Source organism: Sturnira hondurensis, unplaced genomic scaffold (assembly GCF_014824575.4).
Source record: "Sturnira hondurensis isolate 20B ecotype Veracruz unplaced genomic scaffold, ASM1482457v3 Scaffold0003693, whole genome shotgun sequence".
Lineage (NCBI taxonomy): Eukaryota > Metazoa > Chordata > Mammalia > Chiroptera > Phyllostomidae > Sturnira > Sturnira hondurensis.
In genome coordinates, this window is record NW_028076324.1 from 8059378 (window position 1) to 8080680 (window position 21303).

At 48.7% G+C, this 21303-nt stretch overlaps 1 protein-coding gene across 8 annotated transcripts in view; it reads left to right on the forward strand.

The window, feature by feature from the left end:
- Nucleotides 1-21303, forward strand: part of DOT1L (DOT1 like histone lysine methyltransferase) — a 59957-nt gene that overhangs the window by 6937 nt on the left and 31717 nt on the right. For 4 of the 8 annotated variants that reach the window (XM_037042436.1, XM_037042440.1, XM_037042437.1 and 1 more), the window contains exons 2-7: nt 6334-6377; nt 11311-11385; nt 15045-15108; nt 15633-15861; nt 17560-17654; nt 18210-18272. In XM_037042436.1, coding sequence (XP_036898331.1) covers nt 6334-6377; nt 11311-11385; nt 15045-15108; nt 15633-15861; nt 17560-17654; nt 18210-18272 — 570 coding nt within the window. Of the gene's footprint in view, nt 1-6333; nt 6378-11310; nt 11386-15044; nt 15109-15632; nt 15862-17559; nt 17655-18209; nt 18273-21303 lie in introns of those variants that run through there. The other 4 variants (XM_037042442.1, XM_037042443.1, XM_037042439.1 and 1 more) reach the window with 3 other exon arrangements.

Below are 21303 nucleotides of genomic sequence, written 5' to 3' on the forward strand. Positions count from 1 at the left end.
TTCAAGCTGCTTGCTTGCTCAGCGGGGAATGGGGGAGTGAAAACTAGTGGTGCTGGGATGGCATTTGGTGAGGCTTCCTTGTCCCGTGGAGTTGGGGGTTGTGGGGCTGTTGATGTGGTGGGCAGGGTATGTGTACATGAAGCTCTGTCCTCTGCACAGAGCCAGACTTGTTTGTTGCCTGGCTTGTACAGGCCAGAGCTGGCATGGAGCGTCGATGACTGGGGCATTGTGGCCCTGCAAGGAGACATGCTACAGGGGTGGCTGTAGGAGATGAGCCCTCTGTCCCGGTGAGTCACTACTGGCTGTCGACTCAGTTCTGTCTTCTGTCTGAGCAGAAGACATTCCCTGACAGCAGGAGTAGGCATAGGTCAGGGCTGGATCAACGTGTGATAGCACCGACTCGGTACCCTCCTCCCCACAGAGCAGCATCAGCCTCCCCTTTCTGCCCCCTTTTGTAATGTGACATTACTTGAGGTCCATATAAACATAGTTCTTAAAACTGTTGGGCTCAAAAGCAATTAGTGGGTAAACTTGACTTTTTCTGCAGCTCTGGGAAAATGTTCGCTACAAATTGATTAAGAAGTCTTGACTTGCTATTCCTTTTCTCCTTGTGCTGTCCCAGACAGCAGGCCCAGAGTCCTAGTATTCATTGCTCTGTAGACATGGGTGCTATGAACCTGGGAGATCATCTCCACAGGGTAGATCTGTCCCTGGGTGAGTACATGAAAGCAGAGGTCTGGCAAGCAGGACCAGAACAAACAGGAGGGCTTTCCAGCACAGACATGTCCTCACAGGGTCTAGTGTACAGGTGAGATAAGCCTATGTGCAGAGGCTATGTGACCAGCCCAAGATGCCATTTCTAGGAGCAGCACTGTTGGATTCAAACTCCAGCCTGTCCTGCCTGCAAACCTCCCTGCAGAAGGGCCTGACTTGGTTGATGCTCTGTGGTTTCCACTTGAACTTGCTAACCATTTTTGAGTGAGGCACCCACATTTTCCTCTTGTCTTGCATCCCACACATCTGGCCACCTCGGCCCATCTGACCCTCCATCTTTGCCCTGGTACCACAGCAGCCAGGTTTCTCATCCCACAGACCTGATCTCTAACTGTCTACCCTGTGTCCCATCAATACCTGCTCTCTGCCACTCCTCCTCTGCCCTGGTGATTTGCCAGTTTTTTGCTCTTAATTTGTTTAGACACGTGGTCTCTCTTTTGGGGGAACTGCTTATTTTGAACTAGTTAAGGTGCTATCATAATCAGTACTCGAATCGACCATATGAAGAATAAACCATAAGCCCTGGCTGGTGTGGCTCAGTGGATTTGAGTGCCAGCCTGCAAACCACAGGGTCACTGGTTTGATTCCCAGTCAGGGCACGTGCCTGGGTTGTGGGCCAGGTCCTCAGTAGGGGGTGCACGAGAGGCAGCCACATATTGATGTTTCTCTCCTTCTTTCTCCCTCTTTCCCCTCTAAGAATAAAATAAAGGAAATCTTTTTTTAAAATAATAAACCATAAACTAACTACCATTGCTCCCACCTGAATAACAGAGGGCCTCTGGCCCAACTAACTAAGGTGCTTAGCCTAATCTGTAAGCCTGCTACCCTGCTTGGGGTGGTGCCCGAACACTCGGAAGCATGGAGTGAAGTAGCGAAGACAAAAGCCAGTATGGGACAGGCACCTGCAGGTCCTGACAATTCCCCTCGTCCGCCTTGGCCACTCCCTGTGGTTTTCCTCTGGGTCTGACTGAGAGTTTTCAGGATGCCTGTTAACAGGGTGTGAGTGCACCACATCCCACCTCATTCCTCCTCTTCCAGCTGGATGTCTGCCCATCACAACCCTGCCATTAAAACATCTCATCTCTTCCCTTTTTCCTTCATGTTTTAAAACTCTGTTCATACATTATATTTCCTGTGCCCTGTGACCCCTGTGTCCATCCACAGCATCCATCTGCCCCTGTGCCCCCCACCTGGTCCTGTTGTATCCATGTAGTACCCATGGGGGAACCTCTTACGCAGCAGCTGCTCATGGCCCAGCCAGCCATAGTCTGTCCTGAGTCCATATGGCCTGCACCGGAAACCATTTTGTTTGTCTTGCTTTGGCTTCAGGGACTGTTTGTGATGCAAGCAGCCTGCCACTGCTACCGTGAGTCTCCAGAGTTGTGTGGAGCCACCGGAAAAGAAGGCAGTATTCTGAGAGATCAGGAAGCGGGTGCCCTCCCTTCTGCCTACAAGAACAGTCTGCCCGATTGTCTTGGCAGTATTTCCAATCAGTTGTTCTTCCCCAAGGAGAGAAGGGAGAACAATTCCTGCCCACCAGCATAAGCGCTTGTTCCATCAGAGGTGGGGGGTCCCTGGGAACTTGTTAGGAATGTAGGTTCCAGGCCCCCAGACCTACTGAATATGACTGTTGGCACTGAGTCACAGGCATCTCTCTCATGAGCCCTACACAGGTTTTTGATTCTGGTTACTATGTGAGAGCCCTGCTTCAGAGCACCATGGGGTGCTGCCCTCCTCTATGAGTGATCTCTAGGGCCGAAGATACTCCCCACATACCATTTTCTTTTTTTTTAAATATTTTATTTATTTATCTTTAGAGAGGAAGGGAAGGAGAGAAGGAGACAAACATCAGTATATGGTTGCCTCTCGTGAGTCCCCCACTAGGAACTGGCCTGCAACCCAGGCACGTGCCCTGACTGGGAATCGAACTGCGATCGTGTGGTTCTCAGGCCCGAGCTCAATCCACTGAGCCACACCAGCCAGGGCCCCACATACCATTTTCATGTTGCTAACGGGAGTGAGGAGAGTGGAGGTGGTGATGGATCCAGTGCAGCAGTGTATCTGTTGTGCCCACTGTGATCCCCTAGTATACACCCTCTGTCGTTGATCTCTTGTCTCTGCCTCTTGCCTTGTATACTCTGGGCACACAGACTCTAGAAGTCGTGTAGACTTGGAATGAGCAGGGGGCAAGTGCTTAGAATGATGGACTTGTGCCCTTGCAGGGGTATCTGAGAGACCCTTCTGGCCAAACTCCTCAGAGGGATATGGGGTGACAGCTGGCAACAGAGCTGGAGCCACGTCCCCACCTGCAGCTGGACCTTGAGTTCTATTGTGCGTGCAGTTCTCAAACTTATCCTGGTGAAGGAAGAAGCTGGGCACCTGCCGAAAGTGACAGCTGGGTTCCCTACACTCACTTTCCCTTCTTCTGTGTGCACCCCCTCCATACAGTCCCTGAGCACACAAGGGTTAGTGTCTGGGAGAATAAGTCACAGGCTTCACACGTGAGTTGGGGAGGTGAGTGGTACCATAAGGGACAGTTTGGTGTCATGTCAGGGTGTGATGACTGCCTTTCAGGTAGTACACAGTTTAAGATGGAACAGTTGTACTTACTGTGAACCTTTCCACATGTTCCCCAAAGTGGGGACTTGGTGAATCCTGGGTACCCACCACTCAGCTTTCCCAGCTGTCGGTATTCTGCCAGCCAGATTTTTATGGGCAGAACCTCTCAGCTACTTTTCTTGGGTGCTCTGGCACAAGAAGTGAGAAGAGCGTGGGTTGGTCAAATGGAGCTTTTTGCCCTGGGCCATGCTGGGCTGGGGATGTGGGAGTGAAAGGGGCAGTTTGGGGGTTTCCCTGTATAATAAGGGTAGGGCTGGACAGTCAAATCAGCATTTGGGGCTCCTGAAATGCAGGGGGCAGTATGAGGAGGTGTCCTTGCATAATGAGACAACGGCTGAGACATCAGCCAGGGTCCCGGGCTCCTGTGCTGCGGGAGAGAGTCTGGGGGCTGTCCCTGCATACCAAGATGAGGGCCAAGCTATTGGTCCAGGGATTCCTTGGGGCTGTTGTCAATCTGACCTTTCCTGGTCGGCATCTGACGTCTTTCTCTTATCGAGGCCCGTGGAGAAGTAAGAAGAGGCTGTGGTCAGGAGGTCATGAGAGTTTCTGAATCATTGATAGTGACCAGGGCTTCTAAAGTTATACCTCTCAGTACTGTGGGTGGAACTGGCCTGGCCCTAAAAGGATCACTCTGAGACCTCAGAGGGTGCAGTTGTCAACTTTTTTCTCCCTTTGTTTTGGTTTTAAAGCTGAGAAGGCACTAGTTCATTCCATCACCAAGACCAAATTCCAGACCCTTGTGCCTTTGCAGGCTGGCGTGTGTGTTTGGATCAAGATAGTTAATCCAGCAAGGGCCATGGCCTCATGACAGCTGCCAGCTGTGTTGCACTGTTGACGATTGTGAATCATGCTGCTGTGTTGCACACATGTGCATTTCTCTGTAGATATACATGGTATATCCAGAAGGTATCTAGCCATGTAATGTGAAAAACAGACATTTATTGAAGAAGATACAGGAAACATTGTATGTAGGACAATGATGCCTCAGTTCCCTTCAAAGTAGGCACCCTGGGGCCTCACAGTTCTCTCAGTCGCCATCAGCTGCCCCGTTGTATTTTCCTGAATCTCATCTACCATCTGAAATCTTTTTTCAAAGGTGATTTTAGTTTTGGGAAGAGGCAGAAGTCTTGGGACGCCAAATCTGGGCCATAGGGGGGCTGAGTCACCTTGGTAATTTGATGTTTTGTCAAAAAACTGCACGAGACATGATGTATGAGTGGGCACATTGTTGTGATGCAGTAGCCAATCACCAGTTGCCCATAGCTGCATCCTTCTGAATTATCCAAATAGTTTCTGCAGAGGCATGTTCAAACTTAATGCAAAATTTGATGCAGATTTGTTGCTCTATTTGCTCAGTCATTTTGAATGTGACACCACACAGGGCACATGCTCACTCAACAGTGTCTATTGCCCCCACTGACTAGTACCATGAAGTACTATTCACGCATGCGTATCCCAGACCACTCTTCTTGGCTGCCAGGTTACATTGATGTGCAAACCATTCTCGTTATATTAACAGTGGCTGGACTTTTTTCAGACAGATCTCCTATATTCTTATCTTGCCCCCACCTTCTCTAAATGATAGTGGTTGTGTAGTATTTGTTGGCTGATTCTTAGTAAGTGGGAGGACATTATTTTGAACACTAGAAGGCTGGTTTTTCCTTGACCTTTAAAAACAAGACATTGCACAAAAGGCCACATAGTATATGGTCCCATTTATGTGAAATGGAAAAGGCAAATCCATGGAGACGGGAAGTGGATAGTGGTTGTCAGGGGTTGGGACGGGGCTGAAGAATGAATGATGATGGAATGGAGCTCCCTTTCGGGGTGATGGAATATTCTGGACTTAGTGCAGTGATTGCACAACACTGAACGTACCAAGAGCCACTAAACTGTGTGCTTAGACAGGTCAGCTCTATTCTATCTAAATTATATCTCAGTGGAGCTATTATTTAAAAAATAATGCTTAGGACTCCCGGGTGTGTAAAAAGCTGTTTTGATTCTATTATTGAATGCTGAAACATGTGACGTACTCTATCTGTGGCCACTGTGTCCCTATTGTAAAGTGGTAGAGATGGTGGTCTGGGCTAAGAGGCACCATTACTGTCAGAGCAGCTATTGGCAGGCCTCTTTCTCCAAACCCATTTTCTTGAGCCCATCCTCTTTGCTGATCCGTTTGCACTCACCACTCTACTAACTCTCACCACGATGTGGAAGGCATAGTGCTTATGTGAGAGGACAGAGACAGGATAGGAGGAGGTGTGCCACTTGGTGCTTCCTGATCCTGGTTTCAGCGAGGTTTGGGGTTAGCTTGCTGTCCACACCCTAGTGAAAGGCCTGGAGTGACCCCTGAGCTTCCTTTTGAGGAAGAAGCCATGAGGAACCCCATATACAGGGGGCACAGTCCTGGCTGGCAGTGGAAGTACTGGGAGGCGTCTTCATCCAGGCACGAGGATGGCCACATGTGTGCTCTCATGCTGGCTGTTACTAGCATTCCCCATTTTACAGATGGGGAAATGGAGGCCTGGGAGGTTCATTAACTCAAAGACAGATCTGTGGCATCCAAGTCATAGGAATACCCGGGAGAAGTGCCAGAGTGCACTGCTAGGTGGCAGAGACTAGGTCCCTCTAGACTCTGTCTCCTCTCCCCTGCCTGCTGGGGAAAGAGCACTGTAGGAACAGTCCCTTCCCTATGTCATCATGCCCCAAGTGTGCAGGGGTCCCAGGACAGCATCTCAGTGCCATGGCAGGACTCTGGGCAATCCTGTCTTCTTGGGGGGCTTGGGAGCTCTGTGGGTTTGGAAATGCAGAGGCGGGAAAGCTCAAGGGCTACAGTGTCCCCCTTCTGTGGTCCCTGGGCCCTGAGATTACCAACCCACCATCCGTGGAGGGTAGAAGGACTTCTCAGTCAGCTCTAAACCCTGTCGTTTTATCTTTCAGGACAAACACCATGATGCTGCTCATGAAATCATTGAGACCATCCGGTGAGTGTGGCACCTGCAGGGGTGGGTCTGGCCTGGGGCCTGGGCCCATCCCTATTTTCAAGAGTCCTCTCCCTTCCGCCAGCCCAGTCCCTCTTGTGGTCCATGGCAGCATCTTGAGAAGTGGGTGTTAGAGCTTGGTCAGAAGAGTCCAGGTCATCTGGGGGTGGCTTGGGCAGGTCCTGGTGCCTCTGTGAGCTTCATCTTCCTGTGGAAGGTGACGGGCGAGGAAAGTCCCCATCCCTCTTCCCCTTGTTTTACTCTCTCTTCTGTCTATCTCTGTCAGCTCCCTGTTGGGTTTGGTGCTAATTCAGCCATGGCCCCTTGATGGGCTGATTTTCCCTCTATCCTTGGCAGCACTCCACGAGCCCAGTCCCAGTCCCCAGTGCAGGGAAGAGCACAGGGTATGTCTGTGACAACCTTGACAGAACCAGGAGGACAGTGCCCTCCACTCTGCCTCTGATGGGTCTTTTCCCTGTGCTGCATTGAGGGTCTGGCACAAACTTGAGGAATTACGTTTCCTGCTTTGTATAAGTCGTGCTTAGAAACCCCTGTTCTTCGTCAGTTCCCTCAGTAAATTCACACCCGCATGTATGTTTCCTGGCACCCCACTGTGTTGTTCCTTAACATCCTTAGCCATGTAGCCACCAGCTTGGCCACATGCCATGATGTCCACATGAGCCTACAGCAGCTCATGGTAGGGCCAGTGTGTGGTGTGTGTGGAAGAGTCAGGACGGGTGTCTCCACGCTGCCACCTGGGAGCTGGTGTCCTAATAGGCCTTGCAGCTTCCCCAGCTGATTTGATTTGCTCTTGGGGCTGAGTAGAGCCACCTTGCCAGGTCGTTTTGAGAACTGAATGAAATGATTTATGTGGATCTAGTCTGGTGGGCCTGACCACGTGCCATTGTTGAGATTTGGGATCTACTTTTTTTCCTGGTATAATCCATGAACCACTCAGTTGGTGTTACTGGTTGCTTAATTTGATTTATTTATTTTTAAAGAGGCTGCTGGTTAGGAGGTAGGAATGTTATGGTTGAGAGAGGGAGGGCTCTGAGCAGGCAACCTGCTTCTCATCCACTCCCTGAGGGTGCTCCACGGCAGTCGGCCTCTCCATTGGGCTTTTCTCTGCTAAGTAGGGTGCCTCCTCATCCTGCAGTGTGGAGTGTCAGGCCAGTTGGAAGCTGTCGAGCCAGCCTTTTGTTTGGAATCTCCAGTTGGCCTGGTCCTCTCCCAGGCTGGCAGTGGCTACTGACCTCCAGTGCTGAGCCTCATGTTCTGAGTCTCAGAACAGCTTCTTCCTTCTTTGTCCCCACAGATGAGTTCTGTTCATTCACTGCAGTTGCCTCAATTTATTCTGTCTCTCTTTGCTTTTTATAGTGGAGAATTTCCAACATACACAGTAGTCAAGGGTGCTCTTTCCCATATCACTACTTTTAGAAATGCAGCTCAGACACAGCTGAGGCACAGAAACTGTGCACACGTGAAGAGTGCAGTCTGCATGGGGTAGCTGTACACACGTCCTTGCAGAGCACTCACGGCAGCAGACCTCTCTGTCCCTCACATTTCCTTGTGTCCCCTACAACCCATCTCCTGCTTCACACCTGTCTCTGGCAACCCTGATCTGGTTCCTGGCACTGTGGGTTACTTTGCATTTTCTAAAATTTTACCTGCATGGAATCATACAGCATGGACTGAGCACATGGTTTTGAGGTTCTCCGTTGCATGTATAGTAGGTTTTCCTTTTTATTGCTAAGGGGTGTGCCATTGTAGGAGGGACCGCAGTTCCTTCATCCTATTCACCCATCCATTACCTGATGGATGTGTTTGGGTTGTTTTCCACTTTGGCCACCTTCCAGGGGCTCTTCCAGTTTGTCCCATGCCCCTCCAACTTGCCCCAGCACATTCTGAATGCAGCCTCACTTTCTGGAACCACAGGATTCTCCAGAGTCGTTCTGAGTTTCGCACATTGTACTCTTAGAATCAGCCACTTCTTCAGGGAGCTCTTCTCTCTTTCCTTGTAGAACAGGTTTTGTTGTTTCTTGAGAGTGAGCTGTTTGTCTCCCCCTGACTAAGTTGTAAGAATTCTTGACATATTTTGGCAGCAGTGCCTGGTTCCTGCATGGTGTGTAGTGCAGTTGACTGCGGTTTTAATGGCACCTCGGTGAGTGGGAGCTTTTAACTAAGTTCATTCTTTGATGGTTAGTTGTCTGGGTCGCATCCAGGAAATCTTTGCCTCCTGAGTCGCAAAGATACTGTCTTTCATTTTCTTCAAGAAGCTCTGTGGTTTTAGCTTTTACGTTCAGGCTTAAAATCAGTTGTGAATTAATTTTGGTTTATGTCAAATGGGGTTTATGATTACGGGGGTGAAGATTCATCCTTTTTTCCATCTGATACTCAGTGGTTCCAGCCTCATTTGTTGAAAAGATTCTCTTTTCCCCACCAAGTGGCCTTGGTGCCTTTGTCAAAATTGTGTTGTTCATGGCCCTGGCTGGTGTAGCTGAGTGGAGTGAGCGCGGGCCTGCGAACCACACGATTGCGGTTCGATTCCCAGTTAGGGCACATTCCCGGGGTTGCGGGCCAGCCCCTGGCGGGGGACTCACGAGAGGTAACCATACATTGATGTTTCTCTCCTTCTCTCCTTCCTTTCCTCTCTAAAGATAAATAAATAAAAATCTTTAAAAAGAATTGTGTTGTTCGTGTGTTTGTCTCTCTGGACTCTGCGTTTAGCGTCACTGCTGTTTGTTTACCTCCAGCCGGTCCCACGCACTCCTGGTTACGGCACATTTGTAGTGAGTCCCAGAAGAAGGTGGCGTGAGTCTCGCTACAGTGCTGTTATTTTTAAAGATTATTTTGGCTGTTCCAGATTCTCTGCCTTTGTATGTCAGTTTTAGAATCAGACACTAAAATTAATCACATATCTTTTTCCAAAAAAGCCTGCTCGTCTTTTATAGGGATTACTTTGAGGTGGAATTTAGTTTGAGGAGGAGGGAGAACAATATCAAGCCTCGGATCCTGTGGACATCGTTTGTTTATGTTGTCTTTAACTTTTCTCAGCGATGTTTTATAGTTTTCAATAGTGTTCCTGCAAATCTTTCATTAAAATGATCCGTATTTATGTTTTAATGCTATTTTAAGTACATTTAAAAGCTTTTTAAAATTCTTTGACACTGGTGTATATAAATATGGCTCATTTTTGCGTGTTGACCTTATATCCAGCACCCTAGGCTGAATTCATGTTTAGAATTCTAGAAGCTTCTTTGTAAGTTCCATAGGCTAGAATACATACTGAATCATGTGTTTGTGAATACAGTTTTGTGTCTTCATTTCCAGTGAAGACTATCCATGTGTTTCCCTTGCCATGCGGTGCTCGCCAGGACCTCTGTCTGTCCAGTACAGTGTTGCAGGGAAGTGGGGCTCACAGGCATCCTCACCTGTCCCCACTCTCTGGGAGTCTGAGTGTTGCACCTAGTTTGGTGGTCACTGCAGGGCTCATGGTCTCCTACCCGAAAACCACATGTGCTGCTGACCAGAGGATTCCTCAACAGGAGGTACTTACTGGGAGAAGAGGTACTTGATCTGTGTGCAAAAGGAGGAGAGTGCGCTAGTGCAGCCCAGAGACAGTGACTTAGGGACCCTCGGATATGGGGGTCACTTGGGAGGTGACATGTGAATAGCCCAGCTGGCCCTGGTGACTGTGAGCTTGTAATGGGTCTCAAAGAGAGGGTACCCAGACCTCTGAGGTGGGAGTGTGGCCTGTGTGTGTGTTTCGGGGGACTGGAGTAGGGGTCATGATGAAGAAATCTGCTAGCTGTGTTCAGCAGCTGGTGGGAGAAGTAATGCTTCATGCTGGGTGAGGAAGTCTTACTAGATAACACAGGGACCCAGGGACAGAGAGAGCTGTTCCTTCTTTATTCTCTGCTCTCCTTGTGCCCCTACTCCACCCCCATCCCAGGCAGAGCCCAGAATGAAGCCAGCAGGCAGGGTGGCGCTGAGGGTGGGCTTCTTGCCCAGAGACACCAGCCTCACACCTGACCCTGTGCCCTTTATTGGGTTGAGGACAGCTTTCCCCACTTCTTGTTTCCTGAGACGTTCATCATGTGTAGGGATTCAGTTTTGTCATGTGCTCTTTCTGCGTCTGTTGAGAAGACTGTACTGTTTTTTCTCCTTTATTCTATTAATGAGATGAATTGCAGTGATTGATTTTAGTGTTTCTTTGCTCCTGGGATAAACCCTACTTCATCAAGATGTGATGCTGAATTCATTTGACTAATATTTTTGAAGGATTTTTGTGTTTGTTCATAGTTTTGGTAGTTTGTCTTTCAAGGAATTTGTTCATCTAAATTGTTGAATTTATTGGTTTGCCATTTTTTGTCATATACCTGATTTTCCTTTTATTCTCTGTATAATCTATAGTGATGACTCTGCTTTTATAATGTTTTTAAAGATTTGTGTTAGGATCCAATAAGGGTTATTATTTATGCCTTGGGATTGGCTGGTATATTTTTCTCTCTTAATCTGTAGGTTTCCCCCTCATCCCCTTTTATCTGGCAGTGTGCCTGTGGAGAAGCCCCGTCGTCATGGGATAGTTAATTCTTCACTAATAGTTTTCTTTCATTTCTAGTTACTACATTGCTTTTCAAGCTGTCTGGTTTGAGCTGATTGGTTTCCTCCACCCTGTAACATGTAAATCCACATAGCACCCCAGCGAACATTGCTTGAACTTGAAGCTACATAAAATTTGCGTAATTTGCAACCTCATTGTAAACTTGACAGCATTTATTTTGAAGCAGTGCCTCCCTTTTCTTTCACACTGTTGAGTTGAGTAATGAGGATGTTTTCTTTTTATAGTTGGGAGTAAACAGTATTAAGAAAGTCGAGAATGAAATGTCAAGCCTTAATAATCATCTTCATTGTTGTTTCTGCTTTTGGATTTCAGATGGGTCTGTGAGGAAATCCCAGACCTCAAGCTTGCTATGGAGAATTACGTCCTAATTGACTATGACACCAAAAGGTAAGCGGGACTTCCGCGGGAGCTGCTTCTCTGCTGGCTGAGCACATGGTGGGGACATAGCTATAATTAGTTCTTCTTTGATGGTGCAAGCTGATCTGAAATTTCCTTTCAGAGCTGGCTGTAGTCTCTGTGGAGCTATTTTGGTAGGAAATTTTACCATATTGGCAGAGGCTCTCACAGTGAGGATAGGATTGAGAGTGCCACGTTGTGGCAACAGGATTTGGGCTATGTGAAGTCACCCTGAGTTCGGAGTCACTGGTTATATGGCAGGTGACTCCAGCAGCCAGCCTTCCTACCAAGGGCCCCTGCTGAACTGGCCTGTGGAGCTCTGGGCCCTGAGTAGCCCCTATCCAACTCAGTAACTGTGTGCCCAGCTTTTTGGCTTCATCCAGCAGTTTCCTGCAGGCACATCCTGATCTCAGAGGAGAGTCCTGTGGGTGGAGAAGGGTGAGGCCAGCTCTGGAATGCCCGCTTGGAATTTTTTTGTTTTCCTTTGAGAAAGAAAGATGACATTCCAGGCTCGTGGCTGTTTTAGATCTTGGCAGGCTCAAAATTGGCACCACCGAAGGGTGGTGCTCTCTCTGGGCTTAGGTATCTCACTTTTGATGAAGAATGTGGCCCGGAGGAGACTGGGAGCCCCCACAGAGGACTCGGCACCCAGGCATTCCTGACTTAGTCTCACTTTTGTGCTTGGAGTTATTCTTGGTCCACAGGTCAGCTTTTCCTACCTCTGTCAGCCCTGGATTCTGTTTTCTCACCTCTTGCCCTCCTTCCAATCTAATAATTATTACCTAGTATTGTAAAAAGAAGGGCATTGCACTCTCCTCACTCAGGACACCAAGCTGAGGACCCTGTGACAAAGTCCTCTTTGACCCTGGGGTGAGGGTTTGTAGGGGCTCTGGCCCTTGCATGTCAGTTGCATAGTCAATGAAGAACACCTTTAAAAAGAACTCACTGCGAACCAGAGGATCGCGGTTCGATTCCCAGTCAGGGCACATGCCTGGGTTGCAGGCCGGTTCCCTGCAGGCTAGTTCTCAGCAGGGGATGCACAAAAGGCAACCATACATTGATGTTTCACTCCCTCTCTCCTTTCCCTCTAAAGATACATAAGTAAGTAAGTAAGTAAATAAATAAATAAATAAAAAGAGGTTGACTGCTGTGTGCAAGGCCTGTGGCTGCAGAGGTTTTAGAGGTGCTTTTGCTATAAGACACTTGTGGTGTGTATTTGATGTTCTTCCCTTCATGTCCAGTCTGCTTAGAGAACACTGGAAGGATGTCAGAGTCTGGCAGAAGGCAGTTGGGCCAGTCTGATGGTGTCCCTCAAGGGACCAGTGTGACCTCGGGGTCAGGGGAGCAGCTTGACTGTTTTTTCTAAGCAAGGAATGGCGGGGCCATCTCGTGGGACTGAGCTCTGTCTGGCAGGGTGGGTTCCTGTCTGGGGCCAGGGTGCAGAGATAACCCAGGGTCTCTGAGCTCCCGAATCCGCAGCATCTGCTCATTCCTTTTTTTTTTAAAGATTTTATTTATTTAATTTTAGAGGGAGAGGAAGGGAGATAGGAGGAGAGAAACATCAGTGTGCAAGGGAGAAACATAAATCGGTTGCCTCTCACATTCACATGCCCCCGCTAGGGACCTGGCCTATAACCCAGGCACATTCCCTGACTGGGAATGGAACTAGCAACTTTTTGGTTTGCAGGCCAGTGCTCAATCCACTGAGCCACACCAGCCAGGGCTGTCAGCGCATTCCTGCAGGAGAATGTCTCCCCGGGGTGGTCGGAGGCTATGAGTGGTCACTGCAGTTGGACTGAAGGGGTGATAGGAAAGTTGGAGCACAGGAACTGAAGTGCAGAGTAGTTAATAGTGGCGTGTCTTCTCTCTGTGGCCTCAAAAAGTGGGAGCCAGAGTCCTGGACCTGCTGCTGAGTCATCCTCCCGTCTGCAAGGAAGACTAGGGGCCAAAGGGCTTGGAGGGCCTCTGTCCCGTATGAGCCTACTGCCCCCCTCGTACTCCTTGTCATCTCTCCCGTCCTGTGTGTGCAGTTAGTCCTCTGCAATGTGCTGGAGCTCATCTCTCCTGGGTTACTGACTCATCAGATCAGCCCTTTCTGGTGTTTGTCACTGCTCTTTATGAGAACTCTCCGGGTTTTTGTGGTTGCTGCTCTGCCCTTGACTTCTCTGGCTTTTTCAGTGGCAGCTGCCAACCAAGGAAGTTGGACACCTGTTCTGTGGGCTCTGGTCTTAGTTGAATCTATTACCTTTTGGGAGGGAAAATGTCCCTAAACTCAGTACCATACTCTTTGCTGTGTATAATGTGCACTTTTTTGCCCAAAATTTTTAAGGAAAAGTAAGGATGCACATTATACATAGGTAGTACTAATTCCATATCTTTATAAATGTTTTCAATTATTTTATTTGTGCTTATGTGTTAAGAAAGTATAACTCTAGAAAGCAATAATGATATCCATATACAAAATAATACCCTGGAACACGATAATCAGTTTCATTTCTAAATACAAATAAATAAATAATTGAGTTAAGAATTAAAACAAAAGAAAAAAATTTAAATGAAAGATTTTTTTTCTGGAAGCTTAGGCCAAAAATGTGGGTGCACGTTTTACATGGGAGAGCATTATACATGGCAGAATCCAGTAAATCTAGGGCTGAGGATGAGGGATGGGTGAGTATCAAAGATGCGTGTAGGAAGTGGTAGCTTTGTGTCCTTTATGCAGAGAAGCTCATTACTCAGCTGATGTCACCAAGCATCCCAGACATAGAGAGAGACTCCCTTCTGTATAGCACTGTGGACATTAGGACTGGGTCACTCTGTGGGGCCATCCTGGGCACTGTGGGGTCCTGAGCAGCATCCTTGGCTTCCACCTACTCAATGCCAGGAGCACCCCCAGACCTGTTACAACCACAGATGTCCCCAGACATTGCCCAGTGTTTCCTGGGGGCATGACTACCCCAGGTGAGAACCTCTGGGTTAGGGGATTCCATTGCAAATTAACACCTGAAATAAAATTGACTGTGTTTGGGAGAATTTAGTTTCATTTAAAAACTCCCTGAGCTCTTATTAGGTATCTAACACATGCTGCTTATATCTTTGAAAGTGTTGGAAACTTTTTAAAAGTTTTAGTAAACAGAAGTTCTGCTAGTGTAAAGGGGGGAGGTGCTGCCATTTTTTCTGCAGAGAGAGGGGTGTTGGTCATGGTTCAGCAGATCTGCTGGATGCTCTCAGCGCCCATCTGAGTCAGGGCTGAGGGTGGGAAACCCATGGAATCCGGCCAGGGAAGGAAAGGCCCTGGGAGCCTGCCTGGACTGGGTGAGGATTAAGGGTCTGGTCTGGGTCTCACTCCCTGTGGGGCTCTAGGAATGGCTTTGTGAACCCCTTTTCTGACGTAAGGTCTGGTGAGCACACTCTTAATGTCTAGTTTCGCCTGTGAGCACATGATACCGCCTCTTAACCTTGACCGCCTCAGCCTGAAACACTTGCCCAGCCTGGTTGCCCATGGGGGTACTCCTTGACTCTTTGGTGCCCTGTGACCTCTATGTAGGAGCCAGGCTCTGCCTGACCCTGCATCACCTGTCCACATGCCATCCCCTCCTGGTGGCCTGTTCTGAGCTTGGCAGTGACCAGCACCTTCCTTTTGCCTTTTTCAGCTTCGAAAGCATGCAGAGGCTCTGTGACAAGTACAACCGGGCCATCGACAGCATCCACCAGTTGGTAGGTAGCCTTGTGTTCCCCTCAGGCCTTTCTCCTCATCTAGGCCCCAACTGTGGTTCTTGACCCCATTGCCCTTCATGTTATCTGATCCTAAGTTGGGAAGGCCAAGTCCGAGACCAAGGGGTGCCAGTTCTCTGCAACTTTGGGCCCATTTCTTCTCCAGGTGGGTTTTTAGAAAGATGGACATTCTGAGGCTAGGGTTCCGAAGATGACAGGCTGATAGCCCTGTCATCTGATGAGGTGGCACAGCAGTACCAGGGCCCAGGCAGTGAGCATTTTGCGCACTGTGGGCCTCACTGCTCGCCAGTATTCAGCCACTGGCATGTACACACACACATGTGCACACCTATACATATACTCTTGTATATGCACAGGCTCATACACAAACACGTTCATCTGTCCATACATTCGCATACACACGTATGCTTTTTTCAATAAAGAGTAGTAATCTGGTGAAGTGTGAAGGTTGTAGGGTGGATTGTCCCCCGTGTGACGTGTTCTGGCACTTTCTTTGATGTCTGTAGTGGAAGGGAACCACACAGCCTATGAAGCTGAATACGCGGCCATCCAACGGGCTCTTGCGGCACATCCTGCAGCAGGTTTACAACCACTCAGTAACAGACCCTGAGAAGCTCAACAACTACGAGCCCTTCTCCCCGGAGGTGTATGGAGAGACCTCCTTCGACCTGGTCGCGCAGATGATTGACGAAATCAAGATGACAGAGGATGACCTGTTTGTGGACCTGGGAAGTGGTGAGTGTGCGGCAGGCAGCCCCAGGGCCATGCTCTTCAAGTCTCTATGCTTCTTGAAAAGTCCAGAGTGTGGGGTTGCTGGAGGGGACAGGTGCTCCCTCAGACCCACTGCTCCAGCTGACCTTCCTGTGGGGTCCCTGGCTGCCCCAGAGATGAAGGAAATGGATCCATCCCAACAGGCTCCAACCAAGCCCCTTTTCTCCTGCTTCTCAAGGGCTGGGGTGGTTCCAGCACTCTTCAACCCCAACAGCCCCGTACATGGTTTTAGAAAGAGGGAAAGAGAGGGAGAGAAACATTGATGTGCAAGGGAAACATCAATCAGTTGCCTCTCAGAAGCCCCCTACTGGGGACATGGCCCACAACCCAGGCTTGTGCCCCATCTGGGAATTGAACTTGCAACCTCTTGGTCTGCAGGACGACACCCAACCCACTGAAAAACACTAGTCAGGGCCAGCCTCTTACTTCTTTGTTATGGAACATGCTCAGTACCAGTGGAGGCTCCTGGGAGAAGGGCCTATCTTAGCATGGAGGCCTGGCAGGTATGCACAGATGAGCTTTATAGAATGAATAAATATTGGGCTGATTGATTCCTGGGTAGGATGTTCTGATCAGGGTCACGGCTGATTTATGACTGTGTCAAACATCAGATGGCTCTACTAGGAACCCCATGTATAGCCTTCCTCAGGCATGTCTTTGCTGTGCCAATGTGACCTTGTTTCTATACAAGTTGCACTTAGAGACTTGCAAGTCCTGTCTCAAACAGGCACATGTGTCCTTGGCAGTCCCGGACAAGATAACTTCTTTGGTAGCATCATCCTTAGTTTAAGCCCTTTCAAGCATACAATTCACATTTTAATTTGCATGCATGTGGCTCAAAGACCAGTTATCTAGAAGGCTGTTTAAGTTATCTCATATGGAAAAGCTGATGATTTTTAGAAACCACCTGCCTTCTTGTGTATGGCTCTTACCACCTCCACTGAAGTAGGGGCCCTCATGACCTCTACCTGTGGGCTTTCATTTATCTGTGTTTCTAAACAGTGTGCTTATTTTTATTATTTGAATATGTTCTATTCAAAATGGAAAATTGAGGGGCTCCTAACACATTATTTGAAATGCAAAGCTGGCCTCTTGTGGGAGGAGAGGTTGCTGGCTAAGACCCTGCCCCTGCCTGGACTCGGGCAGCCTGTGTGTCAGCTGCTTGACCTGCTTGTCGGGCTGCACAGTGATGCCACCAGTGACAGTGGTTTGGAGACCCCATTTCCGTTCGGTGGGGGCTCTCCTGCTCCTCTAGTCTCTCTTTAAACCCAGTTGATGATAAGCATTGATGGTGTTGTCAAGGTGATGTCAGGTCTGGTGAGCCCTGCTACGCTGCAGTGGCAGTGTGGTCTGGATGCAAGGTGGATGGGAGCTTCACTGAGGCATCAGTCTTGTGGGGCTCTGTCTCTGTCGGGAGAGTTCATGCCACATCTGTCTATAGACCAAGAACGATTCCAGTGTGACAGCCATTCCCTACTGGGAGCTCAGCTCAATCTGGGTCATTGAGTCTCCTCAGCACTGCAGGCAGAGCTTGTGCCCCCGTAGGGAGTCTGGGGGCCCTGCTTGTGACCCTTGTGGCCATCGCCCACCTGGCCTCTCACGCCCTACCCCATCCCCATCATGGTGCTGCATCTGTGACGGCACCCTCTCCCCTCTCTGAAGGAGTGGGCCAGGTTGTGCTGCAGGTCGCAGCAGCTACCAACTGCAAACATCACTACGGAGTCGAGAAAGCTGACATCCCAGCCAAGTACGCGGAGGTGAGCTGTTCTGGGGACTCATGTTCATGTCTCTTTTCCTCCACCCATGGGTGGGGGAGGTGTGTGCTGAGACATGGGGAGGGAGGGGCATCTGGGCAGGGACTCTGGGGGCCCTCTTGGTCTCTAACGTGAGTTTGGGCCCCTATCAGTGTGTTTCAGTTCCTCTGGATGCTACAGTCTCCGTGTCCCATAGGGTGGGGTTAGCTGGTGGCACTGTCTGGGGAGTGGATGAGTCTGAACATCATCTTGTCTCACAGCAGCATTTGTGGTTTGAACTCTGGTGACCTCAGGTTCCCTGGAGGCCAGGACCTACCACAGACCCCTCAATCTACTATCCATGGAACTCCTAGACTCCTCCTGGGGCTGCTGCTCAAGGGTTGTCTGAGTGGAGGAGGTGCAGACTGGCAGTCTCAGCTTGATGTGTCAGAGGAGGAGGGGACCAAGGGTGGACAGGCCTCTTACAGAGCCACGGGTTGCCTACCTGAGTGTGTGGAAGGGGCCCCCTGCCTCGCTGACTATCCTGGTTTTCTGACGGACTCTCTGATTTTCTTGCAGACCATGGACCGAGAGTTCAGGAAGTGGATGAAATGGTATGGAAAAAAGCATGCAGAATACACAGTGAGTGCCATCGCTCCATGCCCCTGTGGCTAATGAGTCCCCTATGTTTCCTTCTCCTGCTGGACCCGCCGTTTGTCTCTTCCCATGGGATCCAGCTTATCCCCACTGGGGCTGCCCCTACTCATCCATTCTTGTACTGGCCTGGCCTGAGCCAGGCGTGTAGTATCACTGGAAAAAGGCCCGCTTAGCTCCCTTGGAGCTAAGGAGCCCTTCAGATGGGGCAGCTGGCATTACCCAGAGGTTCTCCTCCTTGTGTTCTCTTATCTCTTTCCCACCATCTCTTGGCTGTGCTTGCCCTCCTTCCTCAGGGTCAATTTTGGGGGAGCATTTCTGGTTCCCACTCCATGCTCTCAGAGAATAAGTGGCACTTTGCAGTATCTGTCTTTCTTAGCCCTCGACTGCACAGACGTAATTGCCTGTCCTCTGCATGTCCCTGGGCACCTGAGGAGCTCTCAGGGAGCACGTGGGGCTCCTTCTGAGGGAGCTCCTCCTATGTCATGCTTGTGTGTGTGTGTGGTGGAGCTGTGCGAGATGGGCAATAGGGGGTGGCAGAAACGTCCTCTACCCCCATCCACTGGCCGACTGAGTGGCGTCTTTCTCTTGCTGCCTTCCTGGCAGCATGGGATCCAGCCTCCAAGCCCCTTTTCTTGGCAAGGCTGGGTTTATGGGCAGCACTCTCCATGGCTCTTTGGGCTGCACCTCAGTCTCCATCACTGAGCCCTGCCTTTCAATATCAAGGTTTCTTGGGCTCTGGCCTGGATCCTCTGGTCTCACTGCTCCTGCCCAGGGTGTCTGTGTTCACAGCTTGACATGAGTTTCCTTGTTCAAGCCTCCCTGTTCACTACTGGGGTTTCTTACTGTTGGGGTTTCTTCTGCTGGAGCCTCCATTTATTTGGCGTGGGTCCAAAACCAGATCTTTAATAGGTCCTTCTCTTTCCATCTTAGTTCATTATCTGCCACATACCCAGTTGTTGATGCCAAAACCACTTAGGTTCCACTGATTGGTTCTGTGGCTGTTCTCTCCCTAAGAGCTCTCAGGACTCTTTAGTCTCATCCATCCCCATTGTCACCAGCCTAGAGCAGGATGGCCCATGGGCTATTGACTCTTGAGCTGGATTTGATATTCCCGATTGCGTTAGGGAAATAGAATAAATCACATAATCGTCGTTTGGGGATCAATTGGGGATGCACGAGATGGGGAAAGAAGAAGTTTCCTGTTTCTTAGAAACAATATAACAGCTTCTTTCACAGATCATGCTTTTGGTGTATGTAAGAGTCCTCGCCAAACCTAAGTCACTTAGGTTTACTCTGACAACATCTTATGTGAGTTTCATAGTGTTTTACATACAAGTCTGTGATCTGTTTATGTTAATTTTTGTGAAGGGTGTAAGTAAGGTCCGTGTCTTGATTAATTCCTTTGTATGTGGAGGCCACATTGTTCCAGCACCATTTGTTGGCGGAGACTATCTTTGCTCCTTTGTCAAAGGTCAGCCAGCTGTATCTGCGAGGGTCTGTTTCTGGGCTCCCTGTTCTGTCCCATTGGTGTGTGTCTGTTCTGTCATTGGCACACGCTGTCTGGATAGCTGCAGCTTTAGACTGAATTTTGAAGTTGGTAATGTCAGTCCTCTGACTTTGTTCTTCTCCTTCGATACTGTGTTGCCTGTTCTGGACCTTTGGCTTCTGTATAAACATTAGAATCTGTATGTCCATATTCACATGATAACTTGCTGGGATTCTGATTGCAGTTGCATTGAATCTGTAGGTCAAGTTGGGAAGAACTGACATCTTGACAATATTGATTCTTCCCATCCATAACATTGACTCTCTCTCCATTCATCTAGTTCTTTGTCTTCTTTCATCAGAGTTTTGTAGTTTTCCTCGTATAGATCTTGTACATATTTTTTAGATGTATACCTAAGTATTTCTCCCTTTTGCGATGCTGATAATAAATGATTCTGTCATTTTAGTTTCAAATTCTACTTGTTCACTGCTGGTTTATAGGAAAGCAACTGACCTTTGGATATTATATATTAGTAATACCTTTATACTATAACCTTGCAATACTTGTGTATTACTTCCAGCTTTTTAAAAATTTTTCCCAGGTTTTCTGCATAGATGATTTTGTCATCTGTAAACATTCTGTCCCTTCCTTGCTGACACGCACACCGTGCATTTACTTCTCTTGTCCCATTGCACTGGCTAGGACTCCAATACGGTGTTGAAAACCAGGGGTAAGGGGACATCCTGCCTGGCTCCTGATCTTAGTGGGAAAATTTCAAGTTTCTTGCCATAGAGTATAATGCTCACTGTAGGTATCTTGTGGATGTTCTTTCTCAAGTTGACAGAGTTCCCCTTTATTCTTACTTTGATGAGAATCATTATCGTGTGAGGGTGTTGGATTTTCTACACCTGCTGATATAATCAAATGGTTTTCCTCTTCGTGGCCTGTTGACATGCTGGAGATTTGTTGAGCTGACCATCTACACTCACGGTAAATGCCACTGGTTCATGGTGCATTTTTTCACAGGTTGTTGGGTTTTGGGGTTGTTCCTGTCTTGTTGAGGATTTTTGCATCTGTGTCCTGGTCAGAGTGATTTCTCTTTCTTGTACTGTCTTTGGTTTTGGTGTTGGGTTATGCTGGCTTTGTACAGTAAGTTTGGAAGTGCTCCCTCCACTGCTATTCTGCTTTTCCTGGACTAGGATTTGCACAGCCAGGGCATGTGCTCAGCTCTCCTTCCCTTTTCCTTGGTGGAGTGTCTTTCCAGAATTCTCTCTGCACAGTGAAAGGTGAAGAGTTATATCCTTTGACCTCTCCTGTCCTGCCCACATCTAAAATTCTCTGGCATTTGTCCTTCAGGGTGACTGGGCAGTAAGTCCAGCTGCTTTCTGTTCCCAGGTTGGGAACTTCTTCCCATCTGGTTGCTGTATCTACTAGCTAAGGATTCCAGGTGGCTAACCATTTCCTAAGACTTAATGACTTCCTAAAGCAACACAGCTTTTTAAGTTCAGAAAATACTTCCTGGTTCTGGCG